The sequence below is a fragment of the Trichosurus vulpecula genome, chromosome 1, assembly GCF_011100635.1.
Source record: "Trichosurus vulpecula isolate mTriVul1 chromosome 1, mTriVul1.pri, whole genome shotgun sequence".
Taxonomy (NCBI): Eukaryota; Metazoa; Chordata; class Mammalia; order Diprotodontia; family Phalangeridae; genus Trichosurus; species Trichosurus vulpecula.
The window spans coordinates 557,929,032-557,954,654 of NC_050573.1; the positions used below are offsets into that span (position 1 = coordinate 557,929,032).

Below are 25,623 nucleotides of genomic sequence, written 5' to 3' on the forward strand. Positions count from 1 at the left end.
GTGAGGTTACAAGGGGAAAGGATGTCGATAGTAACCGTGAATGTCACACTGGGCTTCTCTGTGATGCTACAGGTAACTTGATTCCATCCGGCAACGCTGCTGTTCCTTCACAGTCACTTAACAGTGTCAATTAACATTTCCTCAGACTGTTTTTATGAGAAGAAATGAAGTGTCAGTAAAAACCAATGTCAGTCTCCCACACCTCAGACTGTTTTTATGAAATGAGATGAATTGTCAGCAAAGCCCTCCGAATCACCTGGTTTTGAACCTGAGAATCATCTAACTTAAGATTACAGCAGAGCCTTACCCTTCAGAGAGGCAAGTGCCCAACTCCTGGCACATCAGGAAATGTCTCCTTGTTTCTTAGAAAGCCGGTTTGGGTATTTTGAAAACCCTCAGGGTGGCTACTCTGCGACTTTGGTTTAAGCAACGGTTATGAGAGAGAACATTAAGGCTGAAACATGTTTCATCATTCTTGCTTCAAAAAAATCCCTAAAGTCAGAATTCTATACTTTTATCTGTTATAATCAATCAGCAGGTATTTATTAAGTCCCTCGTACGTGTCAGGCACTGTGTTAACTGCTGAAGGTACAAAGACAAAAGCAAAGGAGTGAAAAGTCCCTTCCCTTGAGGAGCTCATAGGGAGAAGACATATAAACATACCAGCATAATATGGAATCTGGACAAAATGAATACAGGGTAGAGGAAGGACATCACTAGTGTCTGGGGAGTTCAGAAAAGACTTAATTTAGAAGGTGGTGGTTGAGCTGAGTGTGGAAGAAAACCAAGTATTCCAAGAAGCAGGGGTGAAGAGGCAGGAGGGCAGTGAGCACAAAGCATGATGATGGAAGATTGTGTGATGTGGGTGAAGAAGAGGAAGTAGGCCATAAAATTCATGGGGGGAAGCAATATGCAAGAAGACTGGGAAGGCCTTCCTTGTTGTGATGGGCCTTAAATGCCAGAGGAGTTTCTATTCATTCTTATTGGGGAAGAGCTGGAGTTTTATTTCATTTTATTATTAGGAAGTAGGAGGACATGGTCAGATATACTTCTTAGGAAAATCACTTTGATGGCCGTGTGGAGAGTGGGTTATAGTTGGCAGAGATGTGAGTTAGGAGGCATTTCCAGTAAATGGTTCAGGTAATGGGTAGTGACAGCATAAACAAACTAAGGCTCTGTCTGTGTGAGCGGTGAGAGGGGGATGCATGCAAGAGATATTGTAAACATAGGAAGCAACGAGGTTTAGCAGCTGATAAGGTACACAGGATGACAGTAAGGAGTTATAATGGTTTGAGCATGGGGTTTTTAGATGCCCGTGGACATGAAATGTCCAGCATGACTGACCAGATGACAGTCAGGGCATCAGTTCAAATCCAGCCTCAGACACTTACTAGTTGTGTGATCCGGGACAAGTCACTTAACCTCTGTTTGCTTCAGTTTCCTCATCTATAAAACGGAGGTCAAACGAGATGATAGTTGTAAAGTGCTTAGCATGGTATCTGGCATACAGTAGGTTCTATATAAATGTTTATTGCTTCACATCTGGGAATACTCTTTATTTCGGTCATTTTTAGTCATGTCCAGCTCTTGGTTACCCTGGTAGGATTTTCTTGGCAAAGGTACAGGAGTTCTTTCTCCAGCTCATTTTACAGAGGATGAAACTGAGGCAAATAGGGTTAAGTGACATGCTCGGGGACACACAGCTAGTAAACGTCCGAGGCCAGATTTGAACGCAAAAAGATGAGTCTTCCTGACTCTAGACCTGGCACTCTGTGCACTATGGCGCCACCTAGCTGCCCCTGAATCATCTGCATAGAGATGATCTTTGAAACCATGGGAGCTCATACTACAGAGAGAAAAGATAAGACGAACAGGACAGAGACTTGGGGGAATCCACAGTTAGTGTATGTGACTTGGATGATAATCTAGCACAACAGACTGAGAAAGACTTATCGAGTACATAGGAAAAGAACCAAGAGAAAACAGTGTGACAAAAATCCATAAGAGAGAGAGTATCCAGGAGGAGAGGGTGGAAAACCGTATCAGAAGCTGCTGAGAGGCCAAGAAGGAGGAGGCTTGGGATGAGGCCATTAGATACGGCAATTCAAAGATCACCAGTGCCTTTGATAGAGTGGTGTCAATGGATTGTTGAAGTCAAGCCAGGTCGCCAGGTTTTAGAAGAGACAGAGCAGGGGAAGGGGAAACACCAAGGCAGCTTTTGTGAAAAACTTGGCAGAGAAATGGAGAAGTGCTAGTGGGGCTGAGAGAATCTAGTGGAAGGTTTGTTTGCTTGTTTGTTTGTTTGTTTGTTCTTAATGGTGCAGAGACTTGAGCATGTTTATAGGTAACAGGTAAGAAATAAATAGGGAAAGATTTAATATTAGAGAGAAATGGAAGGTGAAGGGAGGTGTGCGTAGAAGAGCTAGCCTTGGAGAGAAGGACCCCCTTTCCATCAGAAACTGAAACAGAAGAGGATAGAGTAGGGGATGATGTCCAGAATTGCAAGATGAGAGGGGGGAAAAGAAGGAACTCAATGTAAATGGCCTCTATTCTCCTGGTAAAGTATGAGGGTAGTACCTCAGCTGAGAGAGGGGAGGGAGGCAGGCATGAGGAGAGAAGTTTAGAACAACTGTTGAGGTGAATGAGTTAGAGAATCGATTAAGGAAAAATAAAAGGGTTGCCTTGCTGCAGTACGGACCTAGTCGAGATAGTTAACATAAACTTGTAGTAGAACCCTTCGGCCTGGTCCTGTGTCTTCCTCCAGCTCCATTCAGCAGCGCATGAGTAGGAACAGAGGAGTGATCTAGGGTGGGGAATGATGATAATCATAATTGGCATTTATATAATATGTCACCTGCTGAGCACTTGACAAATATCATCTCGTTTGATCCTCACAACAACCCTGGGGATTAGGTACTATGGCTATCCCCATTTTACAGGTTAGGAAACTGAGGCAAACAGCGCTTAAATGACTTGCCCAGGGTGACCCAGCTAGTAAGGCCAAATTTGAACTCAGGTCTTCCTGATTCCAGGCTGGCACTCCAGGCACACTGCACCACCTAGCTGTGGTGATACACTACAAGTGTCTGCCGTGTTTATAAAAACCCTCACGAGATGTTACCACACTGGTCTATCTTTCATCTGCGCTGTCTCCTCCCTTTAAACTTCTTTAAAAGACCATCTGCCGTCAGTTCTTCTGCTTCTTTTTTTACTTTCTTCGAATACTTATGAAATCTGGCTTCTGACCTAGCCACCCCTAATTGCCATGGAGTGAAAAGAATTCATCCCCATTGTGGTACCTAGGGCAACTGAGTGATTTTAAGCTTTGGTGTGTGTTTGTTTTTCCCATTTAAGGTCAGTCTGGTTCTTAGTTGCTAGGGTCCGGTGCACCAGGCACATATATCTCTCCTACATTTTGAAGCCAAAATTGTTACAAGTATCCAAAAAGGCCAGGTATTTATTCCACTCAGGTTACTAGGTAAGTTTGTGGGGGAAAAAAAGAAGATATTTGTGAGGAAATGGGCTTGGACTTCATCAGGGAAATGCAAGCTAAATATAAGGGAGCTTCTTGAGGTTAGGGGCTAGAGGGCTGTAACATTTCACAGAGGGAACATAGGGGCTTCTCATTCTGAAACCCAGAGACAGAAGAATGGGGCAAGCAGGTCTTCTGGATGCTTATTTCAGCTAATTAACTTTCATGGATCTTTTAGTAGAGATTTCTTAAAACGTTAGGGCTTATTTTGATTGAAAATGGGGATATAAGCAGTGTTAAAGCTACCAGGTTTTCCTCAGACTGGAAAGAGAAAACAAAATCTTCAGGTGCCGCACAGATGCCCCTGTGTGGAAATAAGCATCTGCCTAATTCTGTCATCCAGATGGGAATTAGTCTGTCAGCTTCTGTGGATGGGAGTGACTTGCATGAGTTGCATTTTAGTACAAAGTGTGCTCCTGAGCCTCTTGTAATCCATGAGAAGTATTCTTATTGTCATCTTGGACCATAGGTATGTAACACACTTAAAAACCAACAAGTCACATCTGCTTTCTCTTCTGCTAATCAGAATTCCTTAGCTACTTTTCCTAGCTTGATCTGATGAGATTAAGGAAACTGGCAGTCAAATGAAGGTCAGGCTCCTCTTGATTTCTTCTGCCCATTCTCTGATATTAAAGATAAGTAACCCAGACTTTTGAGACTTGTGGTAAACATTTTTTGAACTAAGAGTTAATCTGAACTTCCCCTTTCACTCTTGCAGAATGGACACCTTTCTTTTTCTGTGTGAGGAAAGGGACAAAAGAGCAAAATGAGGATGATCGCCAGGGCACTTCCCCCACATAAGGGACATGAGCATTGATCAGATTGGGGTTTTGCAGCCTGGAAGAGACTTTCTGGCTTAGGGGGGAGGGAGGAGAGGGTGGTGTAAGAGCCGTTCTGAAATATTTGAAGTGCTCCTATGAGCAAGAGACATTTGATTGGTTTTGCTTAGCCCTGAGGCAGAACTAGGATCAATGGGTAGGAGTTAGGTAGAGGCAGATTTCAGAAGCAAACTTCCATGTAAAGCAGGGGATTCTTAACCAAGGAGTTATGGATGGATTTTAGGGGATCCTGAACTTGAATGGGGAAAATGTTATTTTATTTTCACTAACTTCCATCTGAAATTTGCCATTTCCCTTATGAATTTTTAAAAATATTATTCTGAGAAGGGATCCTAGGCTTCACCAGACTGCCAAAGGGTCCCTTGACGCAAAAAAAGAGCCAAGAACCCCTGAAGTAAAGAAAGACTTTCCAACAGTTACATCAATCAAAAAAGTGAACACCCCATCCCTGAGGAGGCTGATTATCCACCAGTTTATTGGATATGTTGTAGAAGAAAGTTTGGTCAGGTACAAATTGAAATAGATGACCTCCGAGGCACTTCCTAATTCTAAGATGCTATATATGAAAAGTAAAATATATAAGAAAAAAACAACCATGCCCTTGAAATCCCCAGACTAAGAAGGGAAAGAAGGAAATCCATAGCATGAACATAGATTTGCACAGTTGCTTCTGTGCAAAGCTGTATACTAAATATTGCACATCTTTGGAAGGTTTAAAGTGACCAAAACAGGTAGGGTTTCTTAGGCAGAGTTTGGGAGATATAGTATGTTCAGAGGTGGAAGAGAAGGGTCCTGAATGGACAGACTTAGAACTGGGAAAATGACTAAGCTTTATGCTAAAAGTGAGACCCATGTTTTTGTTGAGTTCGGAGTAATGGAACAAGGGCCACAAGATTGTTGTGATGGGGCCTCATGACGGAATAGTGGGTAGGAAGAAAGGAGGTTTGAAGCATGACACTAAGAATTTGATTGTTTCTGGTAGTTCTTACCTCTTAGGGTATTGTAATCCCAAGGAGCTGATAGTTCCCTTGTATTCTTCGTGATCACAATGTAAGAATGCTTACATGACCAACAAGTGAGGTCAGAGGAGCAGAGAATACATTCTGGGCTGATGATGTTGGAGCTCCTCTGCTGGCCATCTTAAGGGGAAATGGTGGTTGAGATCCACTCTGAGACATTTGTTTTATTTCCATTTTATTTCCGTTTACCCACATTGGAAAGCGGGAAAGGCAACTGGGAGAGTAAAGTCAAGAAATAAGTGAGAGAGGAAGTGAGTCATTTCTTGCTAGAACAGCAGTGCTTTGCTCACTTCAGAGCTGAGTTTTCTACTTTGCATAGGCCAGTGCCTTCTTCCCATCTCTTCTCCCTGTCATGGCAGACCAGCCTCAATGACATGGCCAGATTCAGTATACCTGGCACTTCTTAGCCCTTCAGGGTTCTTACGGGAATACGAGGTACATTAGGGTCAAAGGCAGTTGGATGTGAATCTGTTCAGTCCTGCTCCTTTGGGCATAATTCCCCTTGCCTGAGGGCATGTGAGTGTTAATACTCTTGTTACGTTGGGTGGGTGCTGGGACAGTGATTGGGCTCTTCAGAGTGCTACATTCATTATGCTGGACTTCTAAGCAAACCTCTGTTGTTTGTCTGAACCAGATTTGTGGTTTTATTGGCCTAGTGAGCTTCCAGAGAGGACCTCCCTCTGCTAACAAAAACCAGCATGTAGATAGAGTTGCCCGAAGGGGGCCCGGAGTATTAGGTGACTCGCCAGGGTCACACATGTTTATTTTTACATTAGCTAGATTTCCCCCATCCCACCCTCCCCCCTCCTAAGAGATCCATCACTTACATCAACATCAACAAAAAGTTTAAAGGGATTTTTAAAAATATTTTATTTGCTTGTTATTGTGAACTTAACAATCACCCACAAACGTTTCATTTTATAAAAAAATACAAGACGGTAGATTGTATATTAAAACACCTGTGAGCTTTGGCTTAACCATTTCTTCTGCATTCCAGAACCGACACAATTGGCCACCACTCTACTGTCCAGCCTTATTTTCCTCTGTACCCCTCTGTACTTACTGGACTGTCCCCCAAATTAGGTTTGAATTTTTCTAACTTCATGTCTTTGCCCTCTGCCTTTACCTGTGATTTCACTGATAGATGAAACTCTCTCTACCAGTTCTCAGTGACCTGCCCTGCTGCCCATCTAAGATCTGAGACACCGGTGTCTCCCATATCCTTCAGATATTTCGTAGCTCTGTAACCCTTTGGCAAATCACTTAACTTCTGAGTTTCTATATCCTGGAGTTAATAATAGCAGCCACGAGGGTCAAATGAGATAATGTACGGAAAAAGCTTTGCAAAGCACAATATATACGGGTGAGCCGTTGTTACAGTCATTGCCATCAGCCTCTTCCCCCTCCTCAGATGCCTAAAAGCTCTGTGACGAATGTAAGTCATTTAACTCCTCTGTGCTTTCCTCAAAGAGGAGATTGAACTCAAGGTCCTGCCCTAAGGAAGGTCCCTTTCAGCCCTGCGTCTGTGATCTGTGTCTTCCTGAATGCCTCATCCCCTACTAGACAGCGGCAAAACTTCAAATGTTCCCCCAGTGCCTGGCACTGGAATTATGTATTAACGACGCAGGTTGTGGAGAATGGGGATTTGGTACATAAGAGCCTGGGGAATGTTTGAGCATCATCCTCATCATCACCATAGCTAGCACTTATATGGTGCCCTACTGTGTGCCAGGCCCTGTGCTAAGCATTTTACAAATATTATCTCATTTTAGCCTCATAACAACCCTGGGAAGTAGATGCCATAATTTTTGTTCAGTTGTTTCGGTTGTGTCCAACTTCTTGTGACCCCGTTTGGGTTTTTATTTTTTGCAAAGATACTGGAGTGGTTTGCCATTTCCTTCTCCAGCTCATTTTACAGATGAGGAAACCGAGGCAAACAGGGTTAAGTGACTTTCACAGCTACTCAATGTCTGAGGCCAGATTTGAACTCAGGTCTTCCTGACTCCAGGCCCAGCTCTATCCTAGCTGCCTCCTTGACTTATCTGCATTCGTGTCTGAACTTCCATGACCATCAAGATCTGATGAAGCATTCCCACGACAGAGGAAAGTTGAGTGTTAGAAGCAAATTCGCAAAGTGAAGAAAAGGTTTGTCAAGTTCTAGGGATTCAGTTCAATAAGGAAATGATTTCCAAAAACCTAGTGGGATGATTAATACGAGGAATTGAAATAAACTGCCATATTTTCACAGCTTTCTAGCTAATTCTGGTTTTCTGTGGAGGGCTCCCAACATAGAAACTCCCTCAGTACAGATGAATGAATGAATGAAAAAGCATTTATTAAGCACTTACTCTGTGTTGTGTGTGGTGTGCATGGTAAACAGAAAAAGTGAGATGGTCCTGCTCTCAAGGAGCTTCCGCTTTAATTAGAGGAGATAGCACCTCAAAGAAAGGAGCCAAAGTGCGGTAGGAAGGCCAGGAGGTCCTAAGGAGGCAGTAGCAGGACTGATGGCAAGGCCCGGGGTGCTTAGGTTTCATTGATCAGATGACACCTGGTAAGGCCTGGAGGGCAGTGGCAGCACAGGTGGTAAGGCCTGTCTACGGGCGCTCCATCTCACTGGAAAGAATAGACTTGGTGACTTCTGTTTCATTGAAGCTGTGTGAGTAGCCAAGCAGTCTGGATAGGTTTTGGGAGGGAGTAACAAGGAGGGAAGGGCATCCCCATTGGTGATATGCCTGAGGCTAGTGAAGAGGGCCAGATTTGGAATCAAAGGCCCACATCCAAGCTATTGGGTAGGTGACTGTGGACAAGTCACTTAATCTCTTAATCTGTTTCACATCGAAACTTGTTTCTTCTGTCAGAGATTAGGAAATTACTCACTTTTTCTCCTTTCCCCACTCCCTCCTCTGACCTTATTCACATCCTACACACACACACACACACACACACACACACACACACACTCACACACACCCTACACACCCTTTGTTGGACTTGTTTTTTTGTTTCTTGATTATCAGTTTGGGGAGGGTAGAGATCATTTTCTGGTTGACTAATATATAGGATTAAATTAAATTAAATTAAATCGAGGCTTTGGTTCCTGTGAGAAACTTGAAGGAGAGAGACTGACTATAATGAATGCTTGTCAGAATAATAAAGATGAGGGAAGTCTTGAGCTCTGCATGCCTCCTGTGTAACCCTTAGCATCGTGTAGCAGTGAAATGAGAACAGCAGGTGGCGCGGTGGATAGAGCACCAGGCTTGGGGTCAGGAAGACTCATCTTCCTGAGTTCAAATCTGGCCTCAGATGCCTACTAGCTGTGTAACACTGGACAAGTCACTTCACCCTGCTTGCCTCAGTTTCCTCATCTGTAAAATGAGCTAGAGAAGGAAATGGGAAACCATTCCAGTGTCTCTGCCAAGAAAATCCCAAATGGGGTCCTGAGGAGTCTGGCCCTGCTGAAATAACCCAACTTCCCCACCCTCCTCCCACTTCCCAGATGGGTGCAAGAGTCTCCACTGGGTGAATCCTAATTACAAAACTCCTAATAAAAGGAACTAATAGTGAGTTTCAGTGGCCCTGGAGTATTTCTTCTGTTTTAATAACTTAAGGCTATTCTCTCCAGGATTCATTTTGTCTTGGTTTGGGGAACTGGACTGTTTGGTCGAGAAGATGGGGCCAGTCATTCTTCTGAGAGGGCTCAGCTCGTCACTAAATGATCATTCCTCCCAGATACTACTTTCTGAGAAATGTATCATTAAGTGGCTTGCCTAGTGGAAGTGTAGCAAGGAATGAAGAAGAGGCTTAACTGGGATATCCGGATGCTTTCAGACAGTTCTTTATGACTTTGACCCTTTTAAAAATGTATGAGCCAAGGAATCTCAAAGACAAGAGAAATAAGCTATCACAGGGAACTGTGTGTGTGTCTGTGTGTGTGTGGCCGGCCTTCTTGTCTCCCAGAATGCCCATTTGATGTTTTTCTCCAAGGTGCCAGCTGACGTTGAGAAGTGTCAGGATCGAGTGGAATGCTTTAACGCTGACCTCAAGGCTGATATGGAGAGATGGCAGAACAACAAGAGACAGGACTTTCGGCAGCTACTCATGGGAATGGCTGACAAAAATATCCAATATTATGAAAAGGTAATTATCACACCAATTAACTCTTAGGGTCAGGATTGTTGATTTAGACCTAGAAAGGCCATGGAGCCTGACTCGCATTTTTTAGAGATGAGGTAACTGAGGCAGAATGTGGGCAGCTAACTAGCCCAGTGGATAGAGTGCTAGGCCCGGAGGCAGGAAGACCCAAGTTCAAATCTAGCTTCAGACACTTACTAGCTGTGTAACACTGGACAAGTCACTTAACCCTGTTTGCCTCAGTTTCTTTATCTTTAAAATGAGCTGGAAACATAGTAGCTTTGTGACCCTGGGCAAGTTGGCTGCAGCTTCCTCGTGTAAAGTCGGGGTGATAATAGCACCTACTCCCCAGGGTTGCTGTGAGGATCCAATGATGTATGTATGTATATATATATGGGGGGGAGGGGCAGGACAAGAAATGGTGCTTAGTCCCACCCTATACCTAAAGGTTTATTTTGCTGGGACAGATTGGAACAGTGAGTGAGGCTTTTCTCAACATAAACCTTAAAAACACAGAAGTAGGGGTTGTTTTTGCTTCCTATCTTCTTTCTGGCATGTATTTTTATTTTTTATGATCATATTATGAACATATTTCCACATTAGTCATGTTGTGAAAGAAGAATCAGAACAAAAGGGGAAAACCATGAGAAAGAAAAAAGCAACACAAAAGAGCAAACAGTCAGCTGTGATCTGCATTCAGACTCCCGAGTTCTTTCTCTGGATGTGGAGAGCTCGTTCCATCATGAGTCTTTTGGAATTGGCTTAAATTGTTGCATTGCTGAGAAGAGCTAAGTCTGTCATAGTTAATCATCACACAATGTGGCTGTTACTGTGTACCGTGTTCTCCTGGTTCTGCTCATTTCACTAAACATCTGTTCATATAATTCTTTCCAGGTTTTTCTGAAGTCCACCTGCTCATCATTTCTTCTTGTACAATAGTATTCCATTACATTCATATACCACAACTTGTTCAGCCATTCTCCAATTGATGGGCATCCCCTCAATTTCCAATTTTGGCCACCACAAAAAGAGCTACTATAAATATTTTTATACATGTAGGTCCTTTTCCCTTTTTTATGATCTCTTTGGGATACAGACCTAGTCGTGATATTGCGGATCAAAGTGTATGCACATTCTTATAGCTCTTTGGGCGTAATTCCAAATTGTTCTCCAATTGGATATGTTGGGTCAGTTCACAACTCCACCAACAATGCATTAGTGTTCCAATTTTCCCACATCTTCTCCAACATTTATCTTTTCCTGTTTCAGAGCTGTTTTGATTTACATTTCTCTAATCAATAATGATTTAGAGCATTTTTTTCATATGACCATAGATAGTTTTAATTTTTTCATCTGAAAACTGTCCTTGGACCATTTATCAATTGGGAGTATGAATTATAAATAAATCTTATAGATTTGACTCAGTTCTCTATATATTTTAGAAATGAAGCTTTCATCTATACACTGGTTGTAAAAATTGTTTTCCAGCTTTCTGTTTCTCTTCTAATCTTGGTTGTATTGGCTTTGTTTTTGCAAAACCTTTTTAATTTGATGTAATCAAAATTACCCATTTTGTATTTCATAATGTTCTCTACTTCTTGTTTGTTCGTAAATTCTTCCCTTTTCCATCAAATGGCAGGTAAACTATACCTTGCTCTCCTAGGTTCCGAAACTCTTGGTATGTCTAAATTGTGTACCCACTTTCACCTTACCTTGGTAAACAGTATTGACATGTATTTTTAAATAGTAATAGGTGGCACACTAATTTTTAAACAGTACTGGGTTGTACATAAAACATAGAACATTGGATTTGAGTTCTTTTTTTTTTTAATTTAAATTTATTTATTTAACATATTTAGTTTTCAGCATTGATTTTCACAAGAGTTTGAATTACAAATTTTCTCCCCATTTCTACCCTCCCCCCACTCCAAGATGGCGTATATTCTGGTTGCCCTGTTCCCCAGTCAGCCCTCCCCTCCGTCACCCCACTCCCCTCCCATCCCCCTTTCCCTTCCTTTCTTGTAGGGCAAGATAAATTTCTACGCCCCTTTGCCTGTGTATCTTATTTTCTAGTTGCATGCAAAAACTTGTTTTTGTTTTTGTTTTTGAACTTCTGTTTTTAAAACTTTGAGTTCCAAATTCTCTCCCCTCTTCCCTTCCCACCCACCCTCTCTAAGAAGTCAAGCAATTCAACATAGGCCACATGTATATCATTATGTATAACCCTTCCACAATACTCATGTTGTGAAAGACTGACTATATTTTGCTCCTTCCCAACCCATCCCCCTTTATTGAATTTTCTCCCTTGACCCTGTCCCCTTTCCAAAGTGTTTGTTTTTGATTACCTCCACCCCTATCTGCCCTCCCCTCCATCAACCCCCCCCCCCCTTTTTTATCTTCTTCCCTCTTCTTTCCTGTGGGGTAAGATACCCAATTGGGTATGTATGGTATTCCCTCCTCAGGCCAAACCTGATGAGAGCAAGATTCACTCATTCCTCCTTCACCTGCCCTCTCCCCTCCTCCCACAGAACTGCTTCCTCTTGCCCCCTTTATGTGAGATAATCCACCCCATTCTATCTCCCCCTATCTCCCTCTCTCAGTATGTTCCTCTCTCATCCCTTAATTTGATTTTATTTCTTTTAGATATCTTCCCTTCATCTTCAACTCACCCTGTGTCCGCGCTCTCTCTCTCTCTCTCTCTCTCTCTCTCTGTGTGTGTGTGTGTGTATATATATATATATATATATATATGTATATATATACACATAGATATATAGATACATACACATTCACATTATATACATATATATATATATATATATATATATATGCGTATTCCCTTCAGCTACCCTAATACTGAGGTCTCATGAATCATACATGTCATCTTTCCATGTAGGAATGTAAACAAAACAGTTCAACTTTAGTAAGTCCCTTGCAATTTCTTTTTCTTGTTCTCTTTCTTGTTTACCTTTTCATGCTTCTCTTGATTCTTGTGTTTGAAAGTCAGATTTTCTATTCAGTTCTGGTCTTTTCACTGAGAAAGCTTGAAAGTCCTCTATTTTATTGAAAGTCTATATTTTGCCTTGGAGCATGATACTCAGTTTTGCTGGGTAGGTGATTTTAGGTTTTAATCCTAGCTCCATTGACCTCTAGAATATCGTATTCCAAGCCCTTCGATCTCTTAATGTAGAGGCTGCCAGATCCTGTGTTATTCTGATTGTATTTCCACACTACTCAAATTGTTTCTTTCTGGCTGCTTGCAGTATTTTCTCCTTGATCTGGGAGCTCTGGAATTTGGCGACAATATTCCTAGGAGATTTCTTTTTGGGATCTATTTGAGGAGGCGATTGGTGGACTCTTTCAATTTCTATTTTGCCCTGTGGCTCTAGAATATCAGGGCAGTTCTCCTTGATAATTACTTGAAAGATGATATCTAGGCTCTTTTTTTGATCATGGCTTTCAGATAGTTCAATAATTTTTAAATTATCTCTCCTGGATCTATTTTCCAGGTCAGTGGTTTTTCCAATGAGATATTTCACATTGTCTTCCATTTTTTCATTCCTTTGGTTCTGTTTTATAATATCCTGATTTCTCATAAAGTCACTAGCTTCTACTTGCTCCAATCTAATTTTTAAAGTAGTATTTTCTTCAGTGGTCTTTTGGACCTCCTTTTCTATTTGGCTAATTCTGCCTTTCAAGGCATTCTTCTCCTCATTGGCTTTTTGGAGCTCTTTTGCCATTTGAGTTAGTCTATTTTTTAAGGTGTTGTTTTCTTCAGTGTATTTTTCAGTATTTTTTTTGGGTCTCCTTTAGCAAGTCATTGACTTGTTTTTCATGGTTTTCTCGCATCATTCTCATTTCTCTTCCCAATTTTTCCTCTAATTCTCTAACTTGCTTTTCCAAATCCTTTTTGAGCTCTTCCATGGCCTGGGACCAGTTCCTGTTTTTCTTGGAGGTTTCTGTTGTAGGCTCTATGACTTTGTTGTCTTCTTTAGGCTGTATGTTTTGGTCTTCTTTGTCACCAAAGAAAGAATCCAAAGTCTGAGACTGAATCTGGGTGCGTTTTCACTGCCTGGCCATATTCCCAACCAACTAGCTTGACCCTTGAGTTTTTCAGCGGGGTATGACTGCTTGTAGACTAGAGAGTTCTATGTTCCACGTTTGGGGGGGAAGTGCCAGCTCTGTCACAGCAACTCCTCCTTCCCCAAGAACCCCCAACCTGGACTGGGCTTAAATCTTCAGCAGGCTGTGCACTCCTGCTCTGATCCGCCACTTAACTCCTCCCACCAGGTGGGCCTGGGGCCGGAAGCAACTGCAGCTGAACTTCTGTAGCTGCCCCACCTCCACTACCCCTGGGGGTAGCCGAACTACGAACTCCTTCCACTCCTGCAGCTTTTTCCACTAATCTTCTCCGCTGTCTTTGGTGTTTGTGGGTTGAGAAGTTTGGTAATTGCCGCAGCTCACTGATTCAGGGCGCTGGGGCCAGCTCTGCCCGGCTCCTGGTCTGGTTGGTCCGAGCTGCTCACGCTGGGCTCTGCTCCGCTCCCAGCTCCCAGCTCCGAGATCCATGTGGGATAGACCTCACCCAGAGACCATCCAGGCTGTCCTGGGCTAGAGCCCTGCTTCCCTCTGCTGTTTTGTGGGTTCTGCCATTCTAGAATTGGTTCAGAGCCATTTTTTATAGGTTTTTGGAGAGACTCGGCAGGGAGCTCACACTAGTCCCTTCTTTCCGGCCTCCATCTTGGCTCCACCCCCTGGACTTGAGTTCTAATCCAGCCTTAGACACAATAGTTGTGTGACTCTTGGCAAGTTGCTTAACCTGTCTACCTCAGTTTCTTCATCTGTAAAAGGGGGTTAGTAATAGCACCTTCCTCCCAGTGTTATAGTGAGGATTGCAAATCTTTAAATGCTATAGAAATGCTCACTATAACAATAGCACTTATTATATTATTATATTTTTACATGATGCTTTACAGCTTTTAAAAAAAAAAAGCTTTCCTATCATCACTTCATTTGATCTCCACAACAGCCCTGTCATTCTACAGCTGAGGGCGCTGAGGCACAGAGAAGTTAAACGACTCGTCTGGGCTCACACAGCTCACTTACTGCCTCAGCAGAGGATAGAACCTAGGGTTCTGACTCCCCAGACTACCTGAGAGACGCTGTTGCTTCGTGCTAGGCCGGCGTGGAGTCAGGAAGACCTGGGTTCAAACGTGGCTTTGTGGCTTTGGACAAGCCACTCGCCCTCAGTTTCTTCATGTGTAATAGGGGACGATGGTAGCACTTACCTCCCGGAGTCGTGGGGAGGATCGAGAGGAAGAATACTTGTGAAGCTCAGAGCCAAGCTCAAAGCACCAGAGAAATGCTGTTATTATCTTACTGTTCCTGCCATCATTAACTGCGCTGCTTTGTACCAGATCAGTCTCCTCTGTCAGTAAAGCCGCTTTTTACAACTTCTAAGAAAACGTCTTGTAGTTCAGAAGAGACAGGGCGTTGTTGTGGATAGAGAACTTGTGCTCTCTCTGGACACATGCCTGGCTGGGTGTGACCCTCTGGGCGAGTCACTAGGCCTCTCAGCGCCCGGGGCAACTTGTTAAGACTACAAGTTGCGGAGAAGGTACAGACCTGCATTTGGAAAGGGAATTTCCTCACTGGGAGTCCCCTGTACTGGTGAATTCACAATGTCGTCCCTAGCCCTGTCCCTATACTGCAGTTTAATTTGTACATGAGCAGTGGTTTCTAAGGAGTCCTGGGCCCGTATGGACGGTGAAGGAGGTGACAGGTAGCTGCGGGTGCCCTGGCAGGGTTACTGGAGAGGCTCTTTGGATTGCTCTTCTGTCATATCTTCTATTTCTGAGTGGCACTCCTGTCTTTAATGTCAGGCCTCCAAAACTTGCCAAAGGGTGCAGAAGATTAGGTCAAGTTCAGAATAATCTCCCCTTCCCTTGAAAAGGACCCTAATTTTGCCACAGCAAGCCTAAGGCCCCATCTTTCCATCATCGCTGGGCCTGACGAGGGTGAGACTGTGCCCAAGATGGTATTTCTGGCTCTACTTGTATGTGACTGTGCATTTCACAAGTGCCCAATGATTATGCCACCTGTGGGATTTCTAAAGCAGAGTGGAGTAGGAAATTCTATTCAGATGCAAACATATCAAGCAGTATTGCTTATCTTGAAATTGTGTTTGTCTTTACGTGGGTTTTTTGAGCCTAATTACAGAGTCAGGTGCTGGGCACCTGCCCCCAAATTGGGCTGGGTGAGTATGAAACAAGGGGTATTTTCCCTGTGCATACTTTGCATAAAGTTTTTGGGTGCACCTTTCCAAATACTTCCTTAATACTTTTGACTCTCTTCTGGCAGACACAAAGGAATTTTTCAGTCACCTAGGTAGGGGATGGACAATGAATTTTTCATCTTATGCACACTTTAGGTTTCTCTTTGACAAATGCTACAAGGTCAAACAGCAGTAGTTTAATGATACCCTTTTTTAAAAAAGAAGTATATGATTAACTTTGCAGTTTAGTTTGAATTTTTCCCTTTGATCCTTGCTGAGAAGGATACCCAAGAGTCCTCAAAGGCCCTTTACTCACTCACTGGCCTGCATTTTCATCATGCTTAAGCCCATTGAGGTGAATTTTTTAAAATTAAACCTAAGTTATTGTTGGTTTAGAATTCCAGTTAACACCTGAAATGAGAGCCTGTGACTAATATTCCAGCTGAAGCAGCAGCTTCTTGGAAGGACTCAGTTTCACTCTTTTATTTGGAGAGAGGAAGAGAGTATTGTCTATGGCATTTCAAAGCACAGGTGATGGTTGGTTTGTCGGGGGCAAAAGCCCTTGTGCTCTGCCCCCAGGGGCCAAGATTGGGGGGAAATGATAATAATCGTAAGCAGTCCTGGGGGTGGGAGATGGGGGTGAGGCAGGAATGGGGGGGGGGAATTTCATGTGACCATGTGGTAGAATCTTACAGCTGAAAGGGACCTAAGACATCATCGAGTTTAACACCCTTATTCTGCAAAGTGCTTTTCCCAGGGTTACACAGCAAATGAGAAGCCAAGCCAGGAGTAAAACCTAGGGTGTCTAACCTATTCTAGTATACATGTCAGACCAGAAAATAAACTTTGTGTGATATACTTCAGTAATGGTTTGGAAACAATTCCCATAAATTTCTGAGGACATACTGAGAGTTTATTGCAAGGGACTTGCGTGACTTCCTCCGATTATCTGAAGGCTAGTGGTGATCATCTTAAATTGTGGTGGATCCTCTTGTTAACAGCAGCCTCTTCCCAGACCTCTTTAGGGAAGCAATGATACATAACCACATTCCCAAGCCCAGGAGAGAAACCATGTTTAGAAAGTGGGTAGAAATTTATGTTCCTTTCTATCCCACGTGACCCAAAGAGCACTTGATTCTTCTGTCCTCAAGTCAACCTCTTAATGTGATCCTCACAAAAAGTCACCATCACCCTTATTTTTTTAATCCCACTGGTGAAGAAGACTCAAAATTTGTACTCCCTCTTTTTTCTAAGCAAGGGAGCTCCCCAAAAGAGGACCCTTTCTTTGTGCTGCAGAAATTTCTGCTGAACCTGGAGATTCTTGGTTGAGAATCTATGGAAGACCAAGTTATTTACCCTTACAAGGATCTGGAGAGAACACCTTTTTATTCTTCAGGAAATTGGAGGGGAAACTCCTTTATTCCTTTGCTAATAGCTCCCGTTAAGAGGTAGGGTCATTTCCTCATTCCCAGTCCGACATTGAACAAATCAATCAAATCTTGCTGGAGAAAGGGAAAGATTTCACCACATTTGCAGCTCACTTGGAGAGATAGCCACAATAATTCTGTACATCTACGCCTATGAGTGAGCCCTAACTACCCCCGATATGATGCCTTTAACCATCCAGAAGGACAATCTAGGTGATTTTGTCAAGTATTTGCTGGCTGATTTTGGGAAAGGTCAGGGAGAGAGTTGGCCTTTCTCCTCAGTGCCTTTTTCACCCTAAGTAGTACTTGCCTGTTTCGTGCATAGGAAATAGTATAACTTTTGAATAATCATTGGTGAGTTAAAGTTTATTTGCTAAGAGTGAAATATTCAAAACAAATGGTTCCTTCTCTCTCTCTCTCTCTCTCTCTCTCTCTCTCTCTCTCTCTCTCTCTCTCTCTCTCTCTCTCCTCTCTCCCCTTTTCCCCCGCCTTCCCTCCCTCCCCCTCTTCTTTTTCTTCTCTCTCTCTTCTCTCTCTCTCCAAATTAGGAGGGCAGTGAATAGTTTATCTGTCAGATCTATGGAGAAGGGAAGAACTTATGACCAAACAAGAGATAGAGAACGTTCTGAAGTGGAAAAGGATAATCTTGATTACATTAAATTAAAAAGGTTTTGTGCAAACAAAACCAATGCAACTAAGATTAGAAGGAAAGCAGAAAGCTGGGAAACAATTTTTATAGCCAGTGTTTCTGATAAAGGCCTCATTTCTAAAATTGTAGAGAACTGAGTCAAATCTATAAGAATATACATTATTCCCCAATTGATAAATGGTCAAGGGATATGAAGGCAGTTTTCAGAGGAAGAAATTAAAGCTGTCTATAGTCATATGAAAAAAATGTTCTAAATCACTATTGATTAGAGAAATACAAATTAAAACAACTCTAAGGTACCACCTCACACCTATCAGATTGGCTACTATGACAGAAAAAGAAAATAATAAATGTTGGAGAAGATGTGGGAAAATTGGAACACTAATGCATTGTTGGTGGAATTGTGAACTGATCCAACCATTCTGGAGAGCAATTTGGAACTATGCCCAATAAACTTTGCATACCCTTTGATCCAGCAATATCACTACTAGGTCTGTATCCCAAAGAGATCATTAAAGAAAGGGAAAAGGAGCCACTTACAAAAATGTTTATATCAGTTCTTTTTGTGGTGGCAAAGAATTGGAAATTTAAGGGAAGCCCATCATTTAGAGAATGGCTGAACAAGTTGTGGTATATGAATGTGATGGAATACTATTGTGCAATAAGAAATGCTGAGCTGGCGAATCTCAGAAAAACCTAGAAAGACTTCTATGAACTGATGCTGAGTGACGGGAGCAGAACCAAGAGAACATTGTACACAGTAACAGCAACATGTGTGATGATTAATTGTGATAGATTCAGCCCTTCTCAGCAATACAAATAAAAGACTTGTGATGGAAAATGCTAACCACATTGAGAGAAAGAACTATGGAGTCTGAAGGCAGATCAAAGCATACTGTTTTCCCTTTTTCTGGTGTTGTTTTTTCTTTATCGTGATTTTTCCCTTTTGTTCTGATTCTTCTTTCACAACATGACTAATGGGGAAATATGTTTAACATGATTTTACATGTATAACCTATGTCAGATTACTTGTTGTCTTGAGGGGAGGGAGAGAAAAGGATTTGAAACTCAAAATTTTACAAAAATGAATGTTGAAAACTGTCCTTACATGTAATTGGGGAAGAAATACTATTAAGGGGGAGAAAAGAAAAGAAACTGCCACTTGACACTTTGACTGACACCGACTCTGTTTGTATGTGTATGTTGCTGCAGTGCCTTACGGCGTGGGAGTCGATCATACCGCTGCTACAAGAGAAGCAAGAGACCAAATAAGTTCCTTCCAACAAAGACCCTTCTGTCTACACCAGTGCACAACGCCTCTCTCTGGGAAGTCCTCTTACTGATTGACAAAACACCACCTGGCAGGTGGCATTTGCAAACCAACCACTGAAACATTTGTGGCTTCTTTCTTGCTTTCTTTTTTTTTTCATCCTCAGTATTTGGCCCCATTCTTGTTTCATATTAATATTTCCTCTGTATTCCTTATCTATTTCCCGGTAGGACCCCGAGAGCCTGGTGGATGCTCTATGGATTTCATCATCCCTTCTTAAAGAAAGCATACTTTCATATCTTGAAGAGACTTACACAGTGGAACATTAAGAAGATTTCAGAGGAAAGGAAAAGTGCCACCGTCCCTCCATTTGTAATAGGAGAGAATCTGGCTGCTGCTTTATGATTCAGAATGGGAGGAAGACCTTAGCGCCTGTACACTCCTTCCACATTTGGAATGGAATTTTCTGTGGATGTTGGCTTGTCCTAGGCAAAAAAGTGGTGTTGACACGTCTGCTTAAAGTGTGTGAAGCAAGCATGGCCTGTAGCTGTGAATGTGGCATGCAGCCTGCTCATGACGAGCAATAACATGTGTGTTGTTCCTTTTTGGTGATAAGAAGTCAATTGAAATCAGCTGAAGTGTGTGTGTGTGTGTGTGTGTGTGTGTGTGTGTGTGCACGCGTGCACGTGTACATATATGTGTGTATACATAAAATATGTATATAGGCTTCTGTGGGTGTATGTGCATATATGTATACACGTATACACACACAAATATGTGTGTTCAGCAAGGAGATGAGATGTGTACAAGAGCCTTATAAAGTCGTTAATTGAACCTGTTTTTGGCATTAGAATCAGCCATTTGAAATTGAGTACCAAACGAAGAAGGTCTCATCCTTGACGTTCTTTGTACATCCTTTTTTTTTTTCTTATTAAATGGAGTACTGGCAGTGAATAATGGATACCCAGTGCCCCAAAGCTGAAATATTCAAAGTGCGTTTAGGCTGAGGAGCACATCATGTTCCTCCTGTGTCTGCATTGTGAAACTTGCCTTTATCACAGCTAAAAAAACTAGTATAATATTTTCTGCTGTGTAAATCAAATGTCAGTGTAGCTTTTGAAGGGTTTCTTGTCCCAGACAGAGAGATCTTGTTTTCTTACCCAGTCAGTCTCAATTTGTAAAACAAACAAAAAAAGTGCCGGTGCTCTCTATGAAGCACTTGACCTCCAGCCTTTCTTTTTGGTAAAGAAAGGCTCCATTCTTGGGGTCATGTGCTCAAAATAAAACCTCTTTTTTTTAAGCTAGCTAAGTTAGCCTTTAGATAACTTCAATAGCAACCAGTCCTAAGTATTCATTCCAAGATTAGCTTAAAAAAAATAAAAATGAGAAGTTCCCTTTCCTAAGAAAAATAGTTCCTTTTTCCAGCCCAGGCTTGTACATCATTGCAAACTGTGTACTTTTCTTCCCTTGTTCCTCTAATGAATGTGTGTTTTTCCTCACCTGTGGCTTTGTCCTTATGAAATCTAAGATAGGCTTCAAGTTAGCTACAGAATTTTCAGGAGCTAGTTGCTCTAAAATATCACTTTATAAACAGAAATTGATATTTAAAATACTGGTCAACATTTACCAGGTAACATTTAAAGTATTTAGGTTCAGAACTGCTCCTGAATGGTCGTCTGCAGTGTTTGTGTATCAGATAAACTTAAAATCGATGTTGTTGGTTCATCAGTTAAACTGTTTGGTGTGTTTTGGTCCTATTTTGCCATGTCTAGTTCTTGTGTTGCCCCAGAAATCATGGGAGAAGATTTTTTTACAGCCGCACCTTTATCTGTCTTGCCACTGCCTACCCTGATAGAGCCTTGTCATGTTAACATAACGCTTAAATCCTTTGATGTGAATTTTTCCTTTGGTACATAGAGTTCTAAACAATATTTCTAAGTGAATGGCACCATGAATGGCAATTCAGCATATCATTCTACCTCTAAAAACCCATCTTTTTGATGCTGGGATTTTGTTGTGTATCTGGGTCCTAGTTCGTTAGAACTGATGCACACTTCGTACTGATACTTGACTCATCTTCTTTGATAGAAGTGAGAACATTTTAGACTGATTCAGTGAAAGAAAAAAAAATCAACTTTGGAGAAAGCCAGGGCTTTCCTCGGTGGAAGAAGTGCTTTTTAAAAATTTAGTTCTGTTACTGACTAGGAGGAAGGGATGTTGGAAAAAGCTGCAACAAGAACCAGCATCTGACCTCCTGCTATCTTGCCAAAGCGCGCCAGTGCCCCTGTGAGATACAATGAAGAGGTAGGGGGCTGGGAGGAAGGCTTCCTCAAAGTTAGTTGGTGCTGGACAGGAAGGAGGGAGGAAAAGCTCTTCCTCCCAAGATCCTTCTTCCCCTCTCATTTAGCTGAGTGTGGTAACAAAGGACTCTTCTCTGAAGGGATGTGGCAGTCTTTGGACTCCAGATTTTTTTTCAGTTTGTTTTGGTCACTTTACAATGCACAAAAATGTAACATTTATACACCAGAGTTTATCAGCTTCAGAATGCCGAGTAGAGACTAGAGAGAGGCAAGCTTTGCCCTAGCTACCAAGGGCGTGTACCAGTGAGACCGTCACCAGCCACTGTAGAAAGGCCTCTATGTCCCTTTGATTTGGGAAGACGTTTCCAGTGAATTTCATTGAATAAGAAAGGTCTAGGAGCGAGGGTGGGGAATCCGTGGCCTCGAGGCCACGTGTGACCCTGTAGGCCCTCAAGTGCAGTCCTTTGAATGCAAACTTCACAGAACTTCTTGAAGAGGATTTGTCCTGTGAAGTTTGGAGTCAGTCTGAGGGCACACTTGAGGATCTAGAGGCTCATATGTGACCTCAAGGCCCCAGGTTCCCCACCCCTGGTCTAGGAGTCATAGTATAGAGGATAGAAAACCAAGCCCTTCTTGTACCAACTGCCGCCTCCTTCCTCCGACTTCTCAAGGATCAGCAATACCTAACATTGACCTTTGCCTTTCCCCACCTCCTAATCGTAGCTGTGCACCAAGGTGTTGTAATTTTGGTCAATGTAGGGCATGTTTTCATTTGAGATGTGTGAATTTGTGCCAAAGAGGTTAACGCTCAAGATGCCCTCCTGATGAGGGCCACGGCTACTGTTTCCCTAAAGTCTCAAGCCTAATATGTCTGTATCTCTTTTGTTGTTCTTCCCCCCTCCCACCTGACTTTTGTTTCCAGGAGTTTGGAGAAGACTATTCTTATCTAAGTAGGGTAGCCATGAAAAAGCTGAAGAGGACACTGGGTTCTCTGATTTGAGTTTCTAATTTTTCATTATCTACTTTTAAAAAAATCCTGGTGACAGGAGTGCATTTTACCAAGCAAGATAGTCTTTAAGGAAATATGCTGTAAACAGATTTTTCCACTGGCTCCCTTTATGGTTGTCTTGGTATAGCATCTATATTTTTACCTTTCTACCATTGTATCAGAAATCAAAGTCATTCCTATATTGGGGGCAGAAAGAGGTGAAGGTGGATGTGAGTAGGAGAGAATACCATGAATGTCCAAGTTTTCCATTGGTTTCTCCAAAAAGCATTATTTTTGTTAATTAGGTTGCTCATAAGGCTCTTCAAGATGCTGCTGTGGCTAACATCAACTCTCACCCTTATTTTGATTTAACAACAGAAAAACCAGCTTGTCTTTAGGGCGACTGTTTTTAGTACATATAAAAGAAGTTTCTTTTAGCGTGAAGTCAAAATACACTCAGATTTTCTAGACATTTTTGAAGTAGAGGCCATGTCCTGCCCCATCACCAGCCCCTTCTCTATTTCCCTTTCAGAAAGGAGAGGACAGTAAATAGACCTTGAATACTGAGCCTGAGGGAGGCTGCCTTTAATTATGAGGCAGCGGGAACTGGAGGAGGTGTGGCAGGGCTCTGTGTACATGGTCACAAGTGGAATTTCTAGCTTAGGACGTTGAATAGAATAATAGCTCAGCCTGAATAGCACCCCAGACTTGAATTACCTGGTAAATGATCATTGTTCACATCTATGTTTATGGGGCCTCTGCTGGAGCTGGTGAATGGCATGGGTGTGGTCTCAAGGGAGGGAGGGCCATTGTTGAGCAATGTGGAATTCCTTTCTACAGCTCTGTAAGGCCCTTCCTATTCAGTTTCTTTGCTATAGAGGGCTTGAGTGTTGGGAGGAGGGAAGGGCGGAATTTGGTCCCCAGTCTAACTAGAATTAACGACTAGGTACAGAGCCACCCGATGAGGTCCCTTCACTTTAATGCTGACTTCCCCTCTTCTGCTTCTAAACCAGCTGGCATGCCAGTCCTAGGGATCCACCTCCTCATGCTTTCTGTATTGACTTGTCCATAGCAGTGAGGCGATTTTCTTAGCTCGCTGCTCCGAAGCTACTTTGCCAGGTCCCTGTTTCTTATGGGGAACGTGCGCTCCAAAGTTTTAGATTAGCTTTCTCACAATGTACCAGGTTATACCATTCCTCTTCTCTTGTCTCTGTTTCTCCTAATTCTTAGAGATGGCAGGAGATTTTACCAATAAACTTTTTTAGGAACACAAGTCTCTTTTGTCTAAACCTGTAGCTGGGCAATGACGTATTATAGCAGCTCTTCCTTTGTCCCTACAAGCAGTCACCTTGTGAAGGGAAGACACTACCATTTCACATCCCACCAAACCATTTAACAAACAGGTTGCCCTTTGGCTTCAAAGTGATTGGCCAACCTAGACATCTCAAAGCCTACAGTCTCAAGACATTTGCTGAGCCACACACAGGTTGGCAGTATCTGCATCGGGCAGACATCCCCTTGTGACAGCTGAGTTTCAACAACTTTAATCCTGTATGTTAGACATATATTTTTGGCATGAACATCCAACCCTGCTTGCTCAGTGTGGCCGATCATGACCACCAATGTGGATAAGCCAGTAGATCAGTGTTTTAATCGACATTAAGTTAAATATCAGGTTATTGTATAGTATAGATGCAGTTTCCAAATACATCTTATGTCGATGATCAAACATGGCACGAAATCAGCAAGTTCAAGTTGTTGAGGTTGGAGTTTTTTTTAACTCTACCTTTTGCAGCTGTTGTCTATCCAGACACTTCGATGCTTCTAGCGATGTTTTTAAAATGAGTATAAAGTTCTAGTTGTCTTCTATTTGGACAATTGATACAAGATGGCCAGTTGCCCCCTTTTCAAGAAACAAATTAACCTGGATCAGCGGAAAATTAAGGGGCATAATGGGGACTATCTTTTTTTAAAGGATATTTTTTAAAATGTTAAGTGTTGCTTTTGCCAAATATATTTTTATTATTACCATGGAGGACGGGAGGGCAAGCCAGGGACCATAAAAGCATTGTTTCAAAATGTACATGGTTAACAATTTAAAGTATTTTAGGCATTTTTTAAATTATAAGAAATATGGGATCAATACTGAAAATCATACTGCATGTTAGTCTTTTCAAGTCTATTTGATATAAGGAACTTCTCAAGTTAAAACAGTATTAAGGACATGCCCTAATGCCATAAAGGGACTTTGAAAAATGTCGTGGACACCTAAGAACAAAGTTTTAGATCTGAATCCTACAATTTCAGTGCCAAAAACATGAAGTGCTGTATTGGCTTGAGCATTGAATGTTTTTTTCCCTATCATTTTTAGCAAAAAAAAAAAAAAGTATCGTTAAAACTGTGGGTGAAGGGTACTGCACACACATTTGTGCATAGCTGCCATTTGGCCTTCATTGGGTGAACCTGGGAGCCAATGTTGCTGCAACCTGGTACATAATTTGCCTTCTGGTGGAGCCTCTGAGGTAAAAGTAGGTCAGAGCACATGACCTCGTAACATCCTCTTAAGCATTTTTCTTTTTTGCTTTTCACTAAACAGGTCAGTAACATCTTTTGTTGCTTTGACCACACCTGAATAACTACTACCAACAACTAAAACAGGTATAAGGAGACAAGTGCAGGAGAAAAACATTTCATTCTTTCCTGTCTTCTTCAAATGGTGCATAAGAAGAAATTATTGGGGGTGGGGGGAGGGATGACAGTATGATAAACTGTGACCCATACAGCTGTAATACCAGCTAGACATTCCTTGTATAATCAGCCAGCATCTGAACAGTGATGTTTTGGGGCAGTATAGAAGGACCCTATACCCAAGTGATCTTGGTTATGTCTAAGAGACACTGTCCATTGGGCTTCCTATGTGCCTGTCAGTTGTAAATGCACTGGGAAGATATAGACACATATATCCCCGTGAAGTAAATTTCTGCCAGCAAACTTTTGGATCTAGATTTTAACTGTTTCAGTAGAGAGGTGAAAATTGTATTTAGGTTGTATCAACTGACCAGCTGTCCAGACTGTGTATGTACTGCATTACTTATTTCTGACTTTTAGGGGGAAAAATGTTTTTAAAACCCACTCAGATCAAAAGAGTAGGGAATTTCCTCACTGAAAAGTAGTGGGATTTTTTGTTTGTTGGT

The 25,623-nt window shown here is 42.1% G+C and overlaps 1 protein-coding gene across 1 annotated transcript in view; it reads left to right on the forward strand.

Moving 5' to 3' along the window:
* The window catches only part of SNX30 (sorting nexin family member 30), a 170,099-nt gene extending 150,301 nt beyond the window's left edge, over positions 1–19,798 (forward strand). The window contains exons 8-9 of the mRNA XM_036741804.1: positions 9,375–9,527; positions 19,084–19,798. Of these exons, the coding sequence (XP_036597699.1) occupies positions 9,375–9,527; positions 19,084–19,143 (213 nt within the window). The 3' untranslated portion in view covers positions 19,144–19,798. The remainder of the gene's footprint in view (positions 1–9,374; positions 9,528–19,083) is intronic.
* The last annotated feature ends 5,825 nt before the right edge of the window (positions 19,799–25,623 follow it).